General features: G+C 35.3%; 1 protein-coding gene across 24 annotated transcripts in view; it reads right to left on the bottom strand.

Moving 5' to 3' along the window:
• Window positions 1-145: 145 nt before the first annotated feature.
• Window positions 146-18,548, bottom strand: part of Gish (casein kinase I gish) — a 36,987-nt gene continuing 18,584 nt past the window's right edge. Inside the window, exons 2-14 of one of the 24 annotated variants that reach the window (XM_083043894.1) lie at window positions 13,489-13,529; window positions 13,322-13,391; window positions 11,635-11,801; window positions 11,051-11,285; window positions 10,322-10,641; window positions 9,490-9,564; window positions 8,934-9,014; window positions 7,644-7,769; window positions 7,202-7,222; window positions 6,544-6,650; window positions 2,032-5,219; window positions 1,685-1,837; window positions 146-1,398 (exon numbers count right to left, since the gene is read on the bottom strand). In XM_083043894.1, coding sequence (XP_082900020.1) covers window positions 5,150-5,219; window positions 6,544-6,650; window positions 7,202-7,222; window positions 7,644-7,769; window positions 8,934-9,014; window positions 9,490-9,564; window positions 10,322-10,641; window positions 11,051-11,285; window positions 11,635-11,801; window positions 13,322-13,391; window positions 13,489-13,529 — 1,313 coding nt within the window. In that variant the 3' untranslated portion in view covers window positions 146-1,398; window positions 1,685-1,837; window positions 2,032-5,149. The other 23 variants (XM_083043893.1, XM_083043895.1, XM_083043892.1 and 20 more) reach the window with 23 other exon arrangements.

Genomic DNA, 18,548 nt, shown 5'->3' with positions numbered 1-18,548 from the left:
ATACGCACGACCACGGTATCGATATATCAATATATCATCGTCGTTTGAGCCGATGAAGCCGGGGAATGAAAGACACGAGGATACATCGATCCTGGTCCACACAATCTATTCGTACCATTTACAAATATACAAAAAAGGAAGAGGAAAAAAAAAAAAAAAGAAAAATATCTCGAGCGAAGATGGTCATTTTACATTACAACGAGCCGTAATTCCATTTCCTAAGTGCGTAATGTACGACAATCGCTCCTCTCTCCGTGCAAGGTATGTAAACCTAGGGAGAAACGGAAAGGTTCGTGTGTGTGTCTGTGTACCGTTTACAATGTCCGAGGAGACGAGGACTCTTTTACTCACAACCATACTTAACCAGCAGTCAGTCGTGTTATATTAATAAAAATCGTATGACTTCGCCCGCGCGCGCGCTTTGAAAAATCGGCTAAAAAACTACGGGCTAAACGTCTTGCGCAACAGGATATTTGTTATAATTAACGCCAGCAACGCGGATTCCCCGGTGTGGCAGGACAGTGATATAAATATCGGAGACACTCTCTCCCTCTGTCGCGTGGACACACGCACGTCTTCTCCTCGCGATCGGATATTACAATTATATGTGGCGCTCGCTATTTGATCGCGTACACGATTCAGCGTCTTATGTACAATAATGTGGTAGTTACAACTTACGCGAAACGCTACGAATCAGCCTCGTCGAAGAAAAAAAAGCGCTCTGAATTAATGTTTCTTCTCGAACGACTCGTTCTCTTTCCACGCACGCGAATCATATACACATGCGGATATCACCAATCATTCATCAGATCACTCACTCTCCGCTGATATCGACGATTGTTCTCGACGATCATTTTATCAATCGCGGCTAGCTCACAAAAAAGGAACGATACCCTCGGTGCGTTCTCGATAATGGGAAGATACAGATAATGAGAGGGAGAGAGAGAGAGAGAGAGAGAGAGAAAGAGAGAGGAAATTCACAGAGTATAATCTAGAGATTCTGATCTCTATCATTTTAAGCGTATCACTTTTCAAGACTGTCCGACAGAAGCGGTTCTCTCCCTCTCTTCCATTTCTTTTTCATTCGCTTTATATATCGTATGAGAGCTTGGCCACGTATTACAATACGGCTCGAGCACGCAACAGCTCCGTAAGTACATATGGGTTTCTGTCATCGGACGCACTTGTCGGCGGGTATGTAACATGGATACAAAGTGTCGGTGTACAGTACGCAAACGCGTTTTACACAATATATTCGGCGCGTACATCTCTCGGGAGTGATACAAAGTCATCGGCCGGACTAGAATAAGTGTGGACCTTTGGACGTAACACAGTTTATTTTTTCGTACTCGCCACTTCTGCGCGAGTTTTTCCTTCGACCCGCCACTTATCACGTTCCTGGAAAAAGAAACAGATTTGTGTCACTTTTTAGGAATAAAAATAATTGTTCGAAAGAAAAAGATTTATTTACATTTCTCAGACTTTTTCTTTTACAGAGAAAACAAGTTTAACATTGGAGGAGTTTGCATATATTACTTGAATCTCCCAATACCTGATTCTAGATGCATTTAAACATCACGTTTTGAAAAATGTTACAATTTATAAAATTTTTATTTCCAGAAAAGTGAATTAAATAGAATTTTGTTTAAAGTAGAATTTAAATTATAGATAGTTCCATCCTTACTTGTTTGTTTAATCGATACAGCTGACGGGATCCTTTTGCTCTCCCGGGATCTTCCAGTACATATTTTCGTCTCATTTATCTCTCGGTCGCTTAAATGTTTCAATGTTGCGAGCCATTAACAGAAAATCGCACGTCTCACTCCGTATGCATCCCCTGCAAATGCTTCGCAACGTAACGCTTTTCTTGTCACATTATATGGGGAGAATAACGATTAAATATGTTCGCAGCAGAGAGCTCTCATTACAGTGAATCTTTACGTTATTGTATGCTACTCGATAATTTTGCGTCTTTGTTTAGATTAATTTGTTTCAGATGAAAATCACGTTATAACATCCAGATTTTATTACCACGACGTAAGTCTTCAAGAAATCGAAATAGAATTTGGCGCATATGGTTGCCTCTCCTTCCTCTCTCACTTTTCGTTATGTTGTTTTTTAATAATCTCGTAAACACGCACGGAAACAAGAACTATCCTCGAATGTTACACTATCTTCCCAGAGGATGATCTGTAGCGAAAGCAATGCTTTTTTATTTCTCTTTTTCCCCTTCTTTCTTGAATCGGTACACACTGATGGAAAATAAATCGACTGCCACGAGTATCACGTAATTTCAACTTGTTTTTCGTACACATTTATGTCAATATATGTGAACTTTCATCATTATATACGCTATAAAGTCTACAGACAGAAAAATCTTATTTCATCGATATGTTATGTAAAATGTAATTGTTTTAATTGTTCATTGCGCAAGATAAATCACTCTCTTGTATGATAATTTCATTTTAGAAGGCATGAAACCGAAATTGCTGATATTTTGAAAATATACGGATTTTTTGTCTCGCTGTATTTAAAATTATAAGTATGTGCAGGCGGACACAAACAATATCGTGATATAAGATATTCACGTATACGAGGAGATATTTCGCGCTTCGTTTGAAAAATAAATGTTAGTTGTATAGCGTGAAATGTTTTTAATGTATATCACAATTCGTGCAACGGATAATAGAACCGATGATGACATATGACAGAATTATGTACATCCTTGTGTAGAAAAACCAGGCAGTGTAAATGTTAAATTATTTCGATAATTAATGCGCATTCGGATAATTTGAACTTTGTACATATTCGATATTATCTTGATAATGTTTATCAATAATACTTTAATACTGCTCTATTCTTACATATTTTCTACAATAAACAAATCAAAATTTAAATTACAAATGTCTTTTACTAGATACAAAATCATGTGACGTAAATATTTCAATATATATTAAAATTATTACTTGATAGATTAGAATTAAAAAAAGAATTCGATATCAAAAGATACGTAATATAAAATCAGACAATGCAAATTTTTGCTTTATATAGTAGGTAGGTATACTATACATTCTCGCGATTGATAGAGATGCAAAAGCGAGAAACGAAAACACTAATTCACGAATATTCTAATCCTAATTCTATCCCGAAAACGCGATCGTCGTTTTTCAGTTTCATGCCTTTCAGAAGATTATGATCAGACTTTACGACAATCGAAATCTCTCAATTGTATCAATAAATCCGGAATAATACACTACGCTCGTTTATCCTGCGGGGCTGTGAATATACAATGAGATCTGTATAATTTCAATTCGTTATAATTCACAATATATGTATATGCAATTGCTAACCTGGCCGTCCATCGCACAATGCGGCGTTATCAAAAAGCGTCCCCGTAATACAAGAAGAGAGTCGTAGGCACAAACAAGTTCTCTCAACATCGGTACGTCAATTCCCTCTTACTTCTATGTGATCCTTCATTCATTGGTTCACCGGTACCGACGACCGGCCGATGACGACCATTCTCAGTCAACAGCGACATGTCAATATGTTGATGACATCGATAACAATGTATAATTGATAAACGCGAGTGCGGACAATAGAAATGATGATGGTGATAAAATTAAAAACGATGATCGTGACTAATAATGACGATGAGTACGACCAATGTAATAATTAAAGATTAATAATATAATAATTAATAATAATAATAATAATGAAATAAAATAATATATAATAATGAAGAATAATCATTATAATAATAGTACTCATAGTGCTAGCAGTAGTAATAGTAGCAGTAGTAAGTAGTAATAGTAGGGCAGCAACAAGATGAAATGTAATCATGATAATAGTAGCAATAATAATAGCACGAGGTCACTTTTCTTGGCTAAACGAGAGGATTTATTCAGTAAGTAAATAAGTGGATTCGCCAATGTCTCTTGATTTCTATCAGTAGCTCAAGGCCACTAGGAATATTCATCTACTTATTTGCAATGATAAGAGGAAAAAAAATGAATTAAACGAAACACCCACACGCAAAATGCATGCGACATGCATCGAAAAAGATGGATACTACTAGTAGATAGAAACGCGAATGTATCTCTGAATTTACTTTAATGGAAATTTAAAATGGCCAAGCATTCAATAATCGAGTTTATCGACTCAACGAGTCACATCTCGCCAAAAAACATACGAAAACACGTAAAAATTTGTTTCAATCAATTCTATGTTTCATGAATTTTCACATTACAGTATTACGAACAAAAAAACGAAGAAAAATGCATTCTGTCTCATTAATTATTGGCTAATCAAAGACCAACAATTAAATTTTTACTAAAAAGAATATTTGTGCGCGTTTGCAGAATACATCTCCTTTGTCCAACTGTTCAGATGTATTCCGTATTCTCATACATGTGTGTATGTACAACGTATAAAAAAATAAAAGAGGGGGTTTTGAAAGTGGATCTGACAGTTTCCGTGAAAGTTCAACGAAGAGACTCGGTTATCAAGTTCTCGCGGATCGGCCTTGCTTTCTTTACAACGTAGACGCAGCTAAAAACAATTCTAATCACAATGATATGACGCGAAAGTACTATAGAATTTCGATATATATTACGCTAAAAAGCAGAGTTGTAGGTAGGTCGAATCGTCGTCAGCGAGTCCGCCTATTTATCGAAAAGATCAGCTCGATTGGCCAGAGTAAAAGCAGTTTCATTCTCTCGACTGACAAGTCGCGCAACCGTCCAATTAATATGATAATAGCGGCGACGGTAATAGAATGTGGTTGAACGATGATGGTGATGATGATGGTGGTGGTGGTGGTAGTGGTGATTCAGTTCGATAGCGGCGGCGGTGTCGGCGTCATCGTGACAGTCGTATGCAGCACCGAGTCTCGCGACGCGGATCGGCTGCCGACGCGCAACAGAGTGACGGCCTCTCTCTCGGGATCGACGCTGCTGGCAGTATCGCCCGTAGCTGTACCTGGTGCGTTCATCATCCCCGCGGCCGTTCCCGCCGCGCCGCGTTGCTTCCCCGTCCTCGACATCGCAGCGACGACGGCGTGCGCCTCGGCGACGACCCCTCCGGTGGACTCGTCGGCACTATTACCCGCGCACTGCACCGCGCCCCCGAGACCAACGGTAACGGACAGTCATTTCTGCCTTCCACTTTTCTTCTTCTTGCGCTTGAAGAAGCAACAGCATCTGGAAATGAAGCAAACACTAATAGGACTTAGAGTCGTCCCCTTGGCAGCGTCTCTCGTTAAGTCAACACACCGAGCATGCATGGACCGATGTAACAATAGTTGCATTCTGCATTCTGTATGAGAGAAAGAAATTTGTCCATTTTTCAAAGATACTTTATCCAATTGAATTAGTGTCACGATATCAATTTATCATGCAGTTTGTTAGTGGTGTTTTGTTAGTTTAATTTGAATGTTTTAAAACCCATTCTAATATGAAATGATGAGAGAAAGGAGCGTAGGAGGAGCTATAAAATGGAGAAAGATAAAATATATGTGTATAGAATAAATGAAAATAATAAACATTTAATTACAATGTTGCTAAATATAGAAAAAAAATACATAGCTTTGCTTCTGTTTTGTCCAAGTTGTATATAAATAAATCAATATAATTGATGGATTTTTCTCTTTTTGATATACATTATATGTATAACGGTACTATAATAGTTAATATAAATTTTTAACATTATATAACAAAAATATTTTTAATGACAAACAAAAAAGTGCTTATTCTGTTTTGCAAATGATACATAATTATCTCTCAATCATCAATCAATCTTCCCTATTAAATCTCGCGAAAACTGTAAACATGATTTATTAGAAATGACGAAACACACAAATATATGAAATTATATATATATATGCCGATATGCACACACTATAAATATATTACAGAATAATAATCACAATATTTTTATGCAATATTCTAAATAGCATCAAGGCATATTCATCCTATTTTGCAATTTTATATTTTGATATCATTCATGGCACTAACTTTACATTAGTCTAAAAATAATTCCTACGACGATTATAAATCTCTGAATTGATATATTTAATGAATATGATATTTTCTCCTTATATTGCGAAACAAAAAATCTTGGATTGACCACTTAAATTGGTGCAACAAACCTAGTTCGGGAATGAGAGTGGGATAGGTTCTGGAAATGTGCGCTCGGAAAGATCGGAACAATAACTTTCCACATCGGGGACAACGTTTCCATTTTAGTTGAGTTACTTGTCTGAAAATAATATCACACGTGCACAGTTTGAATCAATTCTTTTATAATATCTATGCAATTTAAATATCTCTTTTCATTTTAATATGTTGAAAGATTTCTACTATAATTTCTTCGATGCTCAAATAAATTGTTCTAATAAAATTTAAAAGAATTTGTACACACACAACACACAAAATACATGCATATGGACAGAATCTATCAAACATTATACATTCTTCTCTATTTCGTAAAATATTTGGAGCAACAGATAGAAGACAAATTGTGATAAGATAAACTGCTACTAACTTGGTTTCGTCGATCATATCCACTTCCTGAGGTGCTGTAATTGGTGTATTGGAGTGTCCAGCAGTCGGATCATCATTGGCTAGCTCTCCATTAGTCGACGACACCACCTGCGTACAACGTTGTTGCGTTATTGCAAATCAATATAAATATAAATATAAATATACGGATTTCAACATTAAAGGATTTGACAGATTTATCTAGACGATATTTTCTGATATTGTTGGACGTGAAAATTAGGGAAGTACTTTTTTTGCACTACTTATTGGAAATTTGGAAAGAAAAAACTACGCAAGTGTAATACATAAAAAATCAATTTATCCAAAAGTCTACTTTTGCACAAGTTACACAAAGTATTCAAGTAAGATCTTAGGGGGTGAGAAAAAATAAAACTATTCTCTGGTATACATAAGATTTATAAAGCAGTATTCTAAATAGAAAAAAAAAGAGGCATAAAGAGTGACAAACTTTTATTTTGATTAAAAATCATACGATGACGCTTCTGTTATTGCAAGTGCAGGGAAGAGACGAGTGATCGTACTATAATACCGGATTAGTATTTCATGTCCAATCAAAGAAAGAAAGTAAAAGTGTCTCGATTGCAATCGACACAAAGACAACATGCTGCAACAAAGTCAAATTGCACAGACTTCTAACTGACCATAATCCAGTGGTGCTTTGTCTAGAAATAGAGCGAACAGTTTATACTCTTTGTATAGACTGAGACATCCTGTATACGTTTATGAGAGTGAGAGACAAGAAAGATGATAAAGTTAGGAAAAGGTAATGAATAATTTGTCGTTTTATTTATTAAGTTTAGTTTAGTTTATCGATTCATATATCTTTCCGATTTCTTTAAGAATTTTATTTATTTTTTTAGAACCCCTACGAGATATATATGAAAGAAATCGCAATTTTAATATACTATTTTGAATATCGCATTGCTAAGAATCGTGTTTATTTCCCGCGATCGTAAATGACTCGATAAGTAAACGAAAAAACGAGAAAAGCTGCAAATAAAGTTCAAGAGAAAGGAGAAGCTTTTGGGAAATGAAGAACCGGAATGACACGAGAGAGGACGGAAAATGAGCAGGTAAACTCACCTGTACAGAGCCGTGCCTGTCAGCAGGTGTCAATGTACCACCGGCTCCTGATTGCTTCACAGTATCTGGCCACGTGGTTCCCACCCCTTTACCGCCCCCACCTCCCACCCCTCCACCTGCCACGTCCTGAAGGAACAAGCATGACAATTTCGTTGCGTCGCGTTATAAACAATTTCGAAGGATTTGAAGGACAGTAGAAGAAATATCCAAGGAACATTTGAAAGAAATTTTCTCCGAGTGATTCTGCATGACGATAAACACGAAATCCGCGTAATGAGAGAATTAATAAAAAAAAAGAGAGAACAAATCCTAATCCAATATTAATTTCTACATATATGTATTAGGGGGATGAATATGTGGTTCGCTCGATAATAGATAAAAACAATTATCTATTATGAATTCTATATTTTAAATATATTATTTTATGCATTTTATTTGGATAAACTATGAGAAGATGAAGAACTTTCTGGCTCTACCTTGTTATAAGCAAGGGCTACAGTACTATATAGCAACTGTATCAAAATTACTTCTTCGTGCATGAATTTATCGATTCAAAATCGAACATATCACTTTATGATCCATCGTCTAATGATTCTAATAATGTCTAAAACATTTATTTACTACTATCGATTCTCGTTCATCAACTATTTATTTAACAACTAATTATTTATCGCATACGAGTTCGCAGAATACGAGTTTCATGATCGTTCAGCTTCGTGCGACCTTGTTTTACGGACAGAAAAACATCAATAACACGCATTATAAAACGCGGATATCTTTCCGGCTATATTGTAACATCGTCTTCCCTCTACTGATAAGATAAAGCATGCATGAAGAAGTCAATTCTTCGAGCGTAACCTAAAGATTGGCTTACAGATTGGCCTTGCATTTCGAAGCGAACCTCATCCATCATGAGGATTATATCCTCCTCAAAATCATCGTACTCCTATAAATTGATGCCCGTTGGATTCGTACAGAGAGAAACGATAATATATAAAATTGCTTTTCCATAATACTGCTCTCTCTCTTCGCGAGATTTACTCAATATCGTTAAAAGCGCGTCCTGAAATCTTTTAAAATTATTCATTCTATCTGAATAATTTTTCTCCGCGAGATAAACGGTCTGAATCAAGGTCGTTGTTAAAATTCTGTCTTTGATCTTTTCGCTAATAAGGCGTGTATCCATGCGGTTAACTCGAATAACAAATAGACAGGCTACACACGTTCATGCTTTGGTTTAAAAAAAACGAGAGAGAGAAAAGAAACGCGAAGGAAAAACGTAAGCAATACCTTATAAGCGGCTGGATGCCGATCACGATTTGGCGATACAACGATCTCCTGGCCGGTTTGAAGGGATCCGACGGGCGTGGACTGTAATAAAAGAGAAAACGTTTATTTTATATATGTATATACCGGACGAAAGTCTGTAGCGAACAACGTTATTGTACATGTTGTACATATTTTACGTTGTATATAGATAACATACTTGAAGCTCTGGAAAGCGGACAGACAGACTTATTGACGGACTGTGCACTTTAATTTACGCTTAACAGAAGACCTGTGACATCATAATGCGTTAGATACCTATTTAAATAAAACCAATCGACTGTAAAAACGCTCTCTCTCTCTCCCTCTCTCTGTAGTAACGATCAGTTACGATGTTATAATAACGAAACAACGCACTCTTTGTCATATATATAAAGAATGAAGTATATATATAAAATATAAATAAAAAATATATAAAGAATTAAATAAACGACTATATTGCAACATGCAGAAATATTGTAGCTTAACTATTTGGGGCCGCAATTATTTGTCGATAAACGTTATTCGAGCCACCACCAACCTTGTCGTATTTGGTTTTGCCAATGTGCGAAGGGGCCGCCATCCGAAGTATTCTCAGTTGTTCGAAGTTGCATGGCTAGAGATAGTGCATTGAGGGGGAGGGCAGCATGCAAACGTTAAGAATCAGATGTGAGACTGCTCGCCAATAATGCGTTGCTCTTTGTTGCGGGTCTGCCGGAACATTGGCGGGACGTGTCACTTACTCAATTGTGTCAGAGTTTTTCACCGACAAATCGTCAATTTCGTTTAGAAAAATAATAATTGCTAATAAAACTATATAATCAACAAGAAAACGAGTCAATGAAAAATTGTAAGAATTTCGATTTAGAAAATAGAAATAATTTGCAGAAACATCATTGTCGAAAAAAAATTTGCATTAACTGTTAAAAATGCATTGCTCGAAAAGACTAACGATATCATAAAAGATAAACACGTTTTTTGCAATATCCACTTCAAAGATTAAAATAACATTTTAATGGCAAGATTTTCTGATTACATAAGATTGGTCACAAACAAATATGACGCAAGTGATAAAATTTTCATTTTTACATCATTAAAAGGAAAATAAGATCGATAACGCGCAAAAGCAAGATCACAGTTATCGATTCGTGTTCTCTCTTATTGGGGCAGCGACTATCATCACCGTCCCTCCTTGACGTAACAAACAAGTTAACATGCATATATTGACGTCATTGTTTTTTCCGCGTATAAAATAAAAGCTATGCGCAAACGTGACATCCGCCGAAGCTTTTGCAAGAGTTCTTTGCATAACATTGACCTTGTGAAAAGAGTAAAGATCGTGATCAGTGATTATGATCGTGATCAACACGTACCATCGTCTTGCCAGTCCAATCAAACTCGCCGTCGTTGACGAAACCACGTCTCTCGTACAAATCGTGGAAGAGCTTCCTCAAGTACTCGTAATCTGGCGTTTCAAAGAAGTCCAGCCTGCGTACGTAGCGCAGATACGTGGCCATCTCCTCAGGATGACCGTCGCAGAGCACCTCGATCGGCGTCGCTCGTTTCGTGTCGCCGATCTTCTGGTAGCGCTCTTTCAGCGTATCGGCTTTCAGTCCTTGCCACGGCAGGCTACCGCGCAGGAAGTACATGAACATGTGACCCAGCGCCTCCAGGTCGTCTCTTCTGCTTTGCTCTATTCATCATAATCACGAATTACATATCTTTCGACTACAAAAAATTTCAGTACGCGTCACATGTGCCTCGCGTTACAAATAAGAAAATAAATTCTAAAAAGTATCTTGAAAAAATATATACGCGATCAATTTCAATTCTAAATTTTCCAAATTTTTTCAGGGAGTAGATGCCCTGTCATTAATTTATGTACAAAACGACGCCGATATCTATTGAGAATGTAATAGTTTCAGTATTCACCGCACTTTCTCGCGAGCCACAGCCACCATGCATAGTGATGGTTTAGCGCGTGGCGATTTGTCATGCAACGCGTACTCATTCACACATACATACATACATACACACACATATACCCAAATATACACAAATACACACACACACACGACGAAACAAAAGTAAACGTCCGTTACCTTTGCCAAGATGTGTGTTAATGCTCATGTAACGCGCCGTGCCGGTGAGACTCTTGTGTTCCCGATACGGTATATGCTTGTTCGTCTCCAAGTCTATGTACTCTTTGGCTAGTCCAAAATCGATTATGTGAATAATCTTTTCCCGCTTGGTAGTGGATCGTCCTATCAGAAAATTTTCTGGCTTGATGTCGCGGTATATCAAATGCCGACTATGAACGTATTCTATCCTATGGAGCTGAAAAAAAATACAATTATTTGTGCATGTAAGCCAACCTTGTTTCATCAACAAAATCATTTTCGTAATGCAATTTATCATTAGAATAATTTGTAAAAAAAAAATATTTTATTTCTTCTAAATATTTTTATTTAAACAAAAAAAAATAATTCAATATTTCAACATCGTAAAATCTCAAACAAATCCCTTAAACAGATTTCAATAAAAGAAAATTTAGAAAGAAATGGCAGACGATTGAAGTTTGTGAGATTCGCTGAATCGTCTGATCTCGTGTTTGAGGTCGACTTTCAAAGTGCGGTGTTTGACAGTTAGCTTTGCGGACCTAAAGTGTTATAGTAATGCGACTTACGAGTTGTGTGGCAATGTTAAGAACGGTCTTGAGGGTGAACCTCCTCCCGCAAAGGTCGAAGAGGTCCTCGAGGCTCGGTCCGAGAAGCTCCATTACCAGGGCGTTGTACTTCCCGCACGGGCCGAAGTAGTACACTTCCGGTATACCCTCTATATGTGTGTTATGAACTATACCGATCGACAAAAGCAGATCACACCCCAGATCACCCCCAATAAACATGATATTATGCCGATGGACGCAATACGCAACAAAAAACAAAACGAGCACTACTGTAGTTTTAATTCTGCAACGGCGAAAGATCTCGTTAATAAAAACGATATAAATATACACCTGAGAATGTTTAAAATTTTCGATTAATTCATTCTCGAGTGACGTGAATGTGAATACATAAGATAAAACTCATATTTTTGCATTACTGTGAATTGTGATATTTTATTTGAATATTTTTCCAACCAATTTTATACAACGCGTTTAAAACTCTGACTTTAACATAATTTTATATTTTAAAGTTGAGATATATATAATAATTCTTTAGATATTTTTCAAAACAGATAATTTTCAAAACAAAATGTCTTTTTCGAGGTTGGTCACTAATGGTTATAGTGTACAAAAATTACCCTTGATACGGATTACCTTTAAATTACCTCAGATTACTTAAGATTACCTACTACAAATTATGCCCATCATACTTAGAATTTAGAATGATATCTTTTTCGATTATTCCCTTTTTTTAATTTAAAATTAATCTTAAAGAACTTTTTTTATATATATTTTAATTATTTTATATATATTTTAATTTTTTTGTTGTAAATAGTAAAAATTTTTTCCTATTTTAAAACATTAAAAAAATTTTTTTGATATATTTTTAAAATATTTTAATTACCTAGTCCTTGTACAAAAATTACCTCAGTGATCAACCCCTCGGTCTTTTTTATAAATTAAAGAGGATATAATAGATAACTCTGGAAATAATATTAGAACGAAATACCGCCGTGTTTTAAAAAATGCGCACTTTTTTACATTCATTAAAATTGATAATTATAAGATTACGATAAATGACGACATCGACATATTCGATAAGGAAAGACTCGAAAAATTAACCAAAGAAATTGTTATTAAAAAATAATGCGGTAGAATGCGCAACATGAAAATGCAATACTTTATTTCTTTGGACATAATACTCCGATATAATCTCGATTCGTGACGTTAATTTTGTCGAACTTTAGCCAAGCATACAGAAATTACATGCGCGATTATTTCGCATAAGGTTTTACTGATTTAAATCATATATAAAAGTTGAAGTAAATTATCAACATATCTGTTATATCGCGTCAAATTGTATAAAGTTGGCTAAGATTATTTTTGTTTTCCAATCAACTTTTTAATCAAATTAAAAGTTAATGACATTAAAATATTGAGTTAGTTAAGTATCATTGATTTATCTTGCGCGCGTCGTAGAATTAATAATCTACTTTTCTATAAATGTCTTGAAAATAAATACATATATTATAGATATTTATAACATATATTTATTTATTTCAGCTTCTTTTAATTCGACATTTTGATATCAAAATTTCGAATTTCACTTTAATATATGTATCTATGGATTCTTTCGTCCAATTTCTTTGACTCGTTATATATTCAAATAGTGTATAATAGCATAAAAACATAGTAGCATGACACTTACCATGTGTACCTAATAATTTGTAAAACCTATATTCTAAATGTAGCTGTGGTGCCTTTGACTTCATTGGTTCCTGCAACAGCAAAACGGAGGGGCTGTTAACGAAAATTCACTAACAACTTTTTCATCAAGTGTTGCAATTACATAAAATGCCTGTAGCTTTCACTCACCATTTTAATTGCTACGTGCTCATTATTGTACAGGTTCTTCCCTGGAAAGAGAAAGAAAGATAGATAAGTATGAGAATGCTAGCGTGAAAAAATACAGGAATATACTGCTGAGGAATTTTTATTCGCAATGTCGCATTATTATAGCCAAACTCTGGATGTAATGCCTTCTTTCTGAAATAACTGATTCAATTCGCGTACAATGGCACATTGTGCCATTGCACACGAGCTACGTGATGTTTCATGGATATTACGGCTCGATGACAATATGATTGCACGATAATTAAATGTCGTGCGATGGCCCGCTTAGTACTGATTGCAGTCAACGTGAGAAAATTAGATTGCCGAGATCGCTGCGGTATACGTGGTCACCATAGAATTATGGTCGTCGGTCATTAAACGCTTGTGCAAACTTATCGGGACTGTCCTATTTAATATAATCATATATATAAAATCAATTAATGCGATATAATATGCATTGCTTCGATATCAAATTGCAATGAAACATTGGCGAGAGTATTACAAAATATTTACATATGTATATATTTATGATTTTTAAACAGTTTCAGCGATATTTTAATAATTATTTTGACACAAAGATATCAGTTTATGTTCTTATCTTATATCTTATATATTATAAAATAAAAGATGTATTCTATTGTATTGGACTTTTAATATTAACGTTTCTATTTTTCAGTGAAAAGAATATTAAGTTGTTGATCGTGATTGATATATTTTAGGATATTAAAAAAGTGAGAAAACTTTAATTAGTATTTATAAATTTATAATTAATAATTTAATATATTGTAAATTATAAAAAATTTATAAATGCTTACTAAATATAATTTTTTTCGTTGATGATCTAAAATATGATATGTAATAATCCAGTCCAGTATTCTTCTCTTTGGAAGACACAAAAAGATATGAGAATGTCATAAATTATAGGACACATCTTATTGTTAGATTTTATGCATAGCATATAAGAATATAAAATAATATTTTTGTGTCAAATTAATTATTAAATTGTCACTAAAACTGCTTAAAAATAACAAATCTGCATAAAGTTTTAAATATTGAACAAACATAATTATGATATAGCTCTGTTTTAATAATAAATAAATAAATATAAGGACAATTTTCCACTCTTCGCTTACAGAAAATTTTTGAATAAAAAAATTGATGACAAATTATATCCAATATTTAATATTAAATTTTGTCAACAAGCATTATAAATATATTGTATGTACAAACATATGTCTCACAATCACACGTGACTTATGGAGAAATGAGGGAGTAACCGGTTTCGCTGGATTTTCGCTGGTTACAGAAGCCGCAAAAACCTAAGGCGCAAAATTCAATTTTGTCACAGTTCAATTTTGTCTGCAAAGGCTTCATCGTAATATATTGCGAATCTAATAAATGCAACGCATGTGTATTAAGCAGTGTATTTTCTCATTTCACAAATAAGAATACTATAATATCGAAAAAATAACGTGCTATAGAATTGTTATATATATATATATATATATATATATATATATATATATAATATTATTCGAAAAATAAAATAAGAAAATTAAAATATAAAGATATAGTAAAAAATAAGAAAGTGAGAAAATAAAAAAAACATAAGAAAATGTGAAACAAGAATGATGAAGAGTGCTTGAAAATTTTCCAATCTTGCAATTTATCTACATAAAAATCGAGAATTTTATTCCTTAAAATTAGGCACACATGTGAACACTTGCATCTTTTTATAAGTATAAGCGAACGTTTAGCTTTTCCTTCATAACCGCATCCGCGAATAATCGTTTATTCGAATAACGCTATAAACTGACGTGTGAAGATAATATCACGCGTCGTTGACGCTCGACTCGATGTTCGCGTAAGAAAAATGAAGCATTCGTCGTGGCTCCTCGCGCGTCGTTCGCTAGTCTCTCGATGAAAGCACATTCCTGCGGCCGCTTATATGTGCACCTACCTGCGGAGACATAAAGGATGCGGGCCGGAACGCACGAACGAACGAACAAAACTCTTCGCCAGAAGCGAAGGTCAATGACTCGCGCGCGCCCGCGCTCGAGCGCGCGTTCTGCAATTAGCGGTTCGATATCTTTCGCGGTAATTAGCGCGACGCCGCGGCTTCTTCGGTCCTCATATTCCGCTTTTGTCCCATCGTTGCACGCGTCGTTAGATTATTTCGGATAGAGGTGACCACGCCCTTGTGGTGTATATAGGACTGTCGCACCGCCGACCCTGCACGATTGTGGTTTCCTCGACAGGAAGCAGCAGCGATGACACCATCGAATACAGATATTGCGAGAATGTCAATAAAACTTGACCGCTGAACAATCATCTTCCTCAATCTTTTCCCAAACGTCTCACACACACACACACACACATATATATTTATATATTTTATTTTTAAATACTATATTAATAATTCTCGGAAAAAATAGTAACCAATGTGTTTCAATAAGAATAACAATAATATGCATGATAATGATGTAAAATCGTAATTAATATCGTTACAATTCATCACATTAATTTAATATGCTATTATCGCAGTAATTTTCTTTTTCTTATACTATATAGTTTTATCGCGATAAAAATATACTATGAAATGAAAGCAACGATAATATCGTCAAAGACAGATATCGTAAAAGATATTGACGTTTTTTAATGAATTAACGATTACATGTTTTCTCGGAAATTTTCTTCGTGAAATGTCACACTATATTTCTATTTTAGATGTTAAATCAATAACTTTCTTATAAGTTAATCACATACGGAGAAACATGTGCATGCCACTAATGATAATAATATCAGTAATGGTAGTAATATCGATAAAAAATAAGTCATAATTGATGATATAAAATAATGGTTGCATTTTTGCACGACACGTTTGAAGTGTTCGGCTCAACGAGCGTTAAGGGAACGATCGATCGACCCTGTCTGTAAAGAGCCACCGAGAGGATCTTTTATCGAGCGGCCACTCATCGCGGATATAACCAGTCTTACCGGTGCGAACTGGTGCCACGAACGGATGCCACGAGAGCGCAGAGAGGCAAAAATTACCACGACACAGCGTGGAAAACTATCGACCTGCCAACACGCGCGAATCCATATGAAGGTATACAAATAATAGCGCGAAGACCCAGACAAAAAAAAGGCCAAGATCAGACGGAATTGCCACATCCTGCCCGAATGAGTATTAAAGAAAGTCAGGGTTTCTAAGATCTCTTAACGAGCTTATTTCGGTCGTCAAGATAAACAAGTAGATTTAAAGAACAAGTGTCCGAAAGCTAAAGATTTGAGGATATGCTTATTATAAAATTTGTAAGTATTTTAATCTTTTATACATATGTGTATAAACTTTATACACATACACACAGAGGGTATCCCAAGGTCACTGCACCACCTGTTAATGGCAGATTCTTCAGATTATGATCATGTTTCCTCAACGAAAGTGTCGAGGCATCAATAATTTGCAACTTATAAGCAATTAAAAAAGAAGGGCTTTTTCGTAAATTAAATGAAGTAAACTTTATGGAGTTATACATACAATATGATCTTCGATAATTTAAATCTTCTTTTTTTGTTTTTGTGGCGCTCTCTTATCTGCTCATTAGGTCTTTTATTTTTTGTTTGTTTTTTAGAAGATTTATACAAAGAGCTAAGATAAACACTCTCTACTAGCATCATTACTACGGCGTCTAATGGGAAATCCGACCCTGATCCTCTATCCCTTTCTGCTCGCTCTCTTTCGTCCATCCTCGTCAATCGTCTTTCCGTTCTCGCTCAGCCTGCGATTAACGCACGAGCACACGGAGACAATGAGAAAGACAAAGAGAACGTTGAAAGGATTGGTCGCGGATAGCCATGAGAAGGGAGTGTGCGCCATGGTGCGCGAAATATACACACGCACGTGTATCCCCTTGCGTGGGGCTTCGTCAGGGCATATCCCTGTTGTGACACACGCATGGAGACACGTGTGTGCACGCGTGTGGGAGGATTAACCCCTTCGTTACTCTGCATCTATCGGCAAAGCATCCGTAGTCTCGGAAGAAAGTGCATAACGCTTGGAATATATTCGTCTCATTATTAGAATTGTAAAATAGAGGAGTGAAACAACAGAGAAAAAAATTGGAGGAACGATATAATTGTCGATTTTTTTTTAAATGTAAAAATGCTTTATAATATTGCCATCAGGTACATCTTCTTCTAATTATTAATTTATTTCTGATTTAGCTAATAAGTGACACATTACGTCGCGTTTAAAACAAGTTATTGGCGAGCTGTTATTCACGATAATTTATCGAGCAGTGATGGTCCGGTATAAAGACCAGTTTAGACTAGAGTTATAGCGAAGAGCTTACTTCAACGTATCCGTGCCAAGCTTCAAAGTTAATCATACATTTTCAAGCAAATCGGGATAGTTACACGCACTGGAAGTATATTTATGCTTCAATCTATTTCATTTTAACGCTTGGTACGAATCTATAAAGATGAATTTTCATTCGAATGCACATCGGACATAATCATCGTAGTCTTAAATTCAAAGTAAGATTAAATTAATTATAATAAGGCAGAAATTGTATTAAATGTATATTATCGTGAGAAATAATTTTAATTGCATAATCCGGTGCGCGCGTCTCGTTCTATCGGTTTCGGAAAACTGTTTATTCTATTATTAACGACGCTCCGGTTGATGACTCCTAGTTACGATAATACCTACCGTCACAAATTTTGGGAAAGATCGATATCGCGCGACGAATAAGCGAGCAGACGCCGCTGGGAAAATAAATAGCGACAGGTAACACGGCAACGTGTTAAATTAAAGTGGACAAGTAAAATTTCCTCAAGTGTTATTTAATAACAAAAACTAAAACAACACAAGCGCGCGCTACGCTCGCGCGCCATTCCTTGATTTTATATAAAAAAGAATGTTTTTTTTTATATAAAGTTTGTTTAAACTTGATTAATATTTTTTTGACAGAAATCAACTGATTAAAGCGTTAATTTGCTAATTAAATTTTTAAATAAAAATGTTATAAAAATTAAAA

The sequence above is a fragment of the Prenolepis imparis genome, unplaced genomic scaffold, assembly GCF_030444845.1.
Source record: "Prenolepis imparis isolate NDT839.2.m4 unplaced genomic scaffold, iyPreImpa1.0 SCAF_8, whole genome shotgun sequence".
NCBI classification, from domain to species: domain Eukaryota; kingdom Metazoa; phylum Arthropoda; class Insecta; order Hymenoptera; family Formicidae; genus Prenolepis; species Prenolepis imparis.
This window is presented reverse-complemented; position numbering and strand designations above follow the sequence as displayed.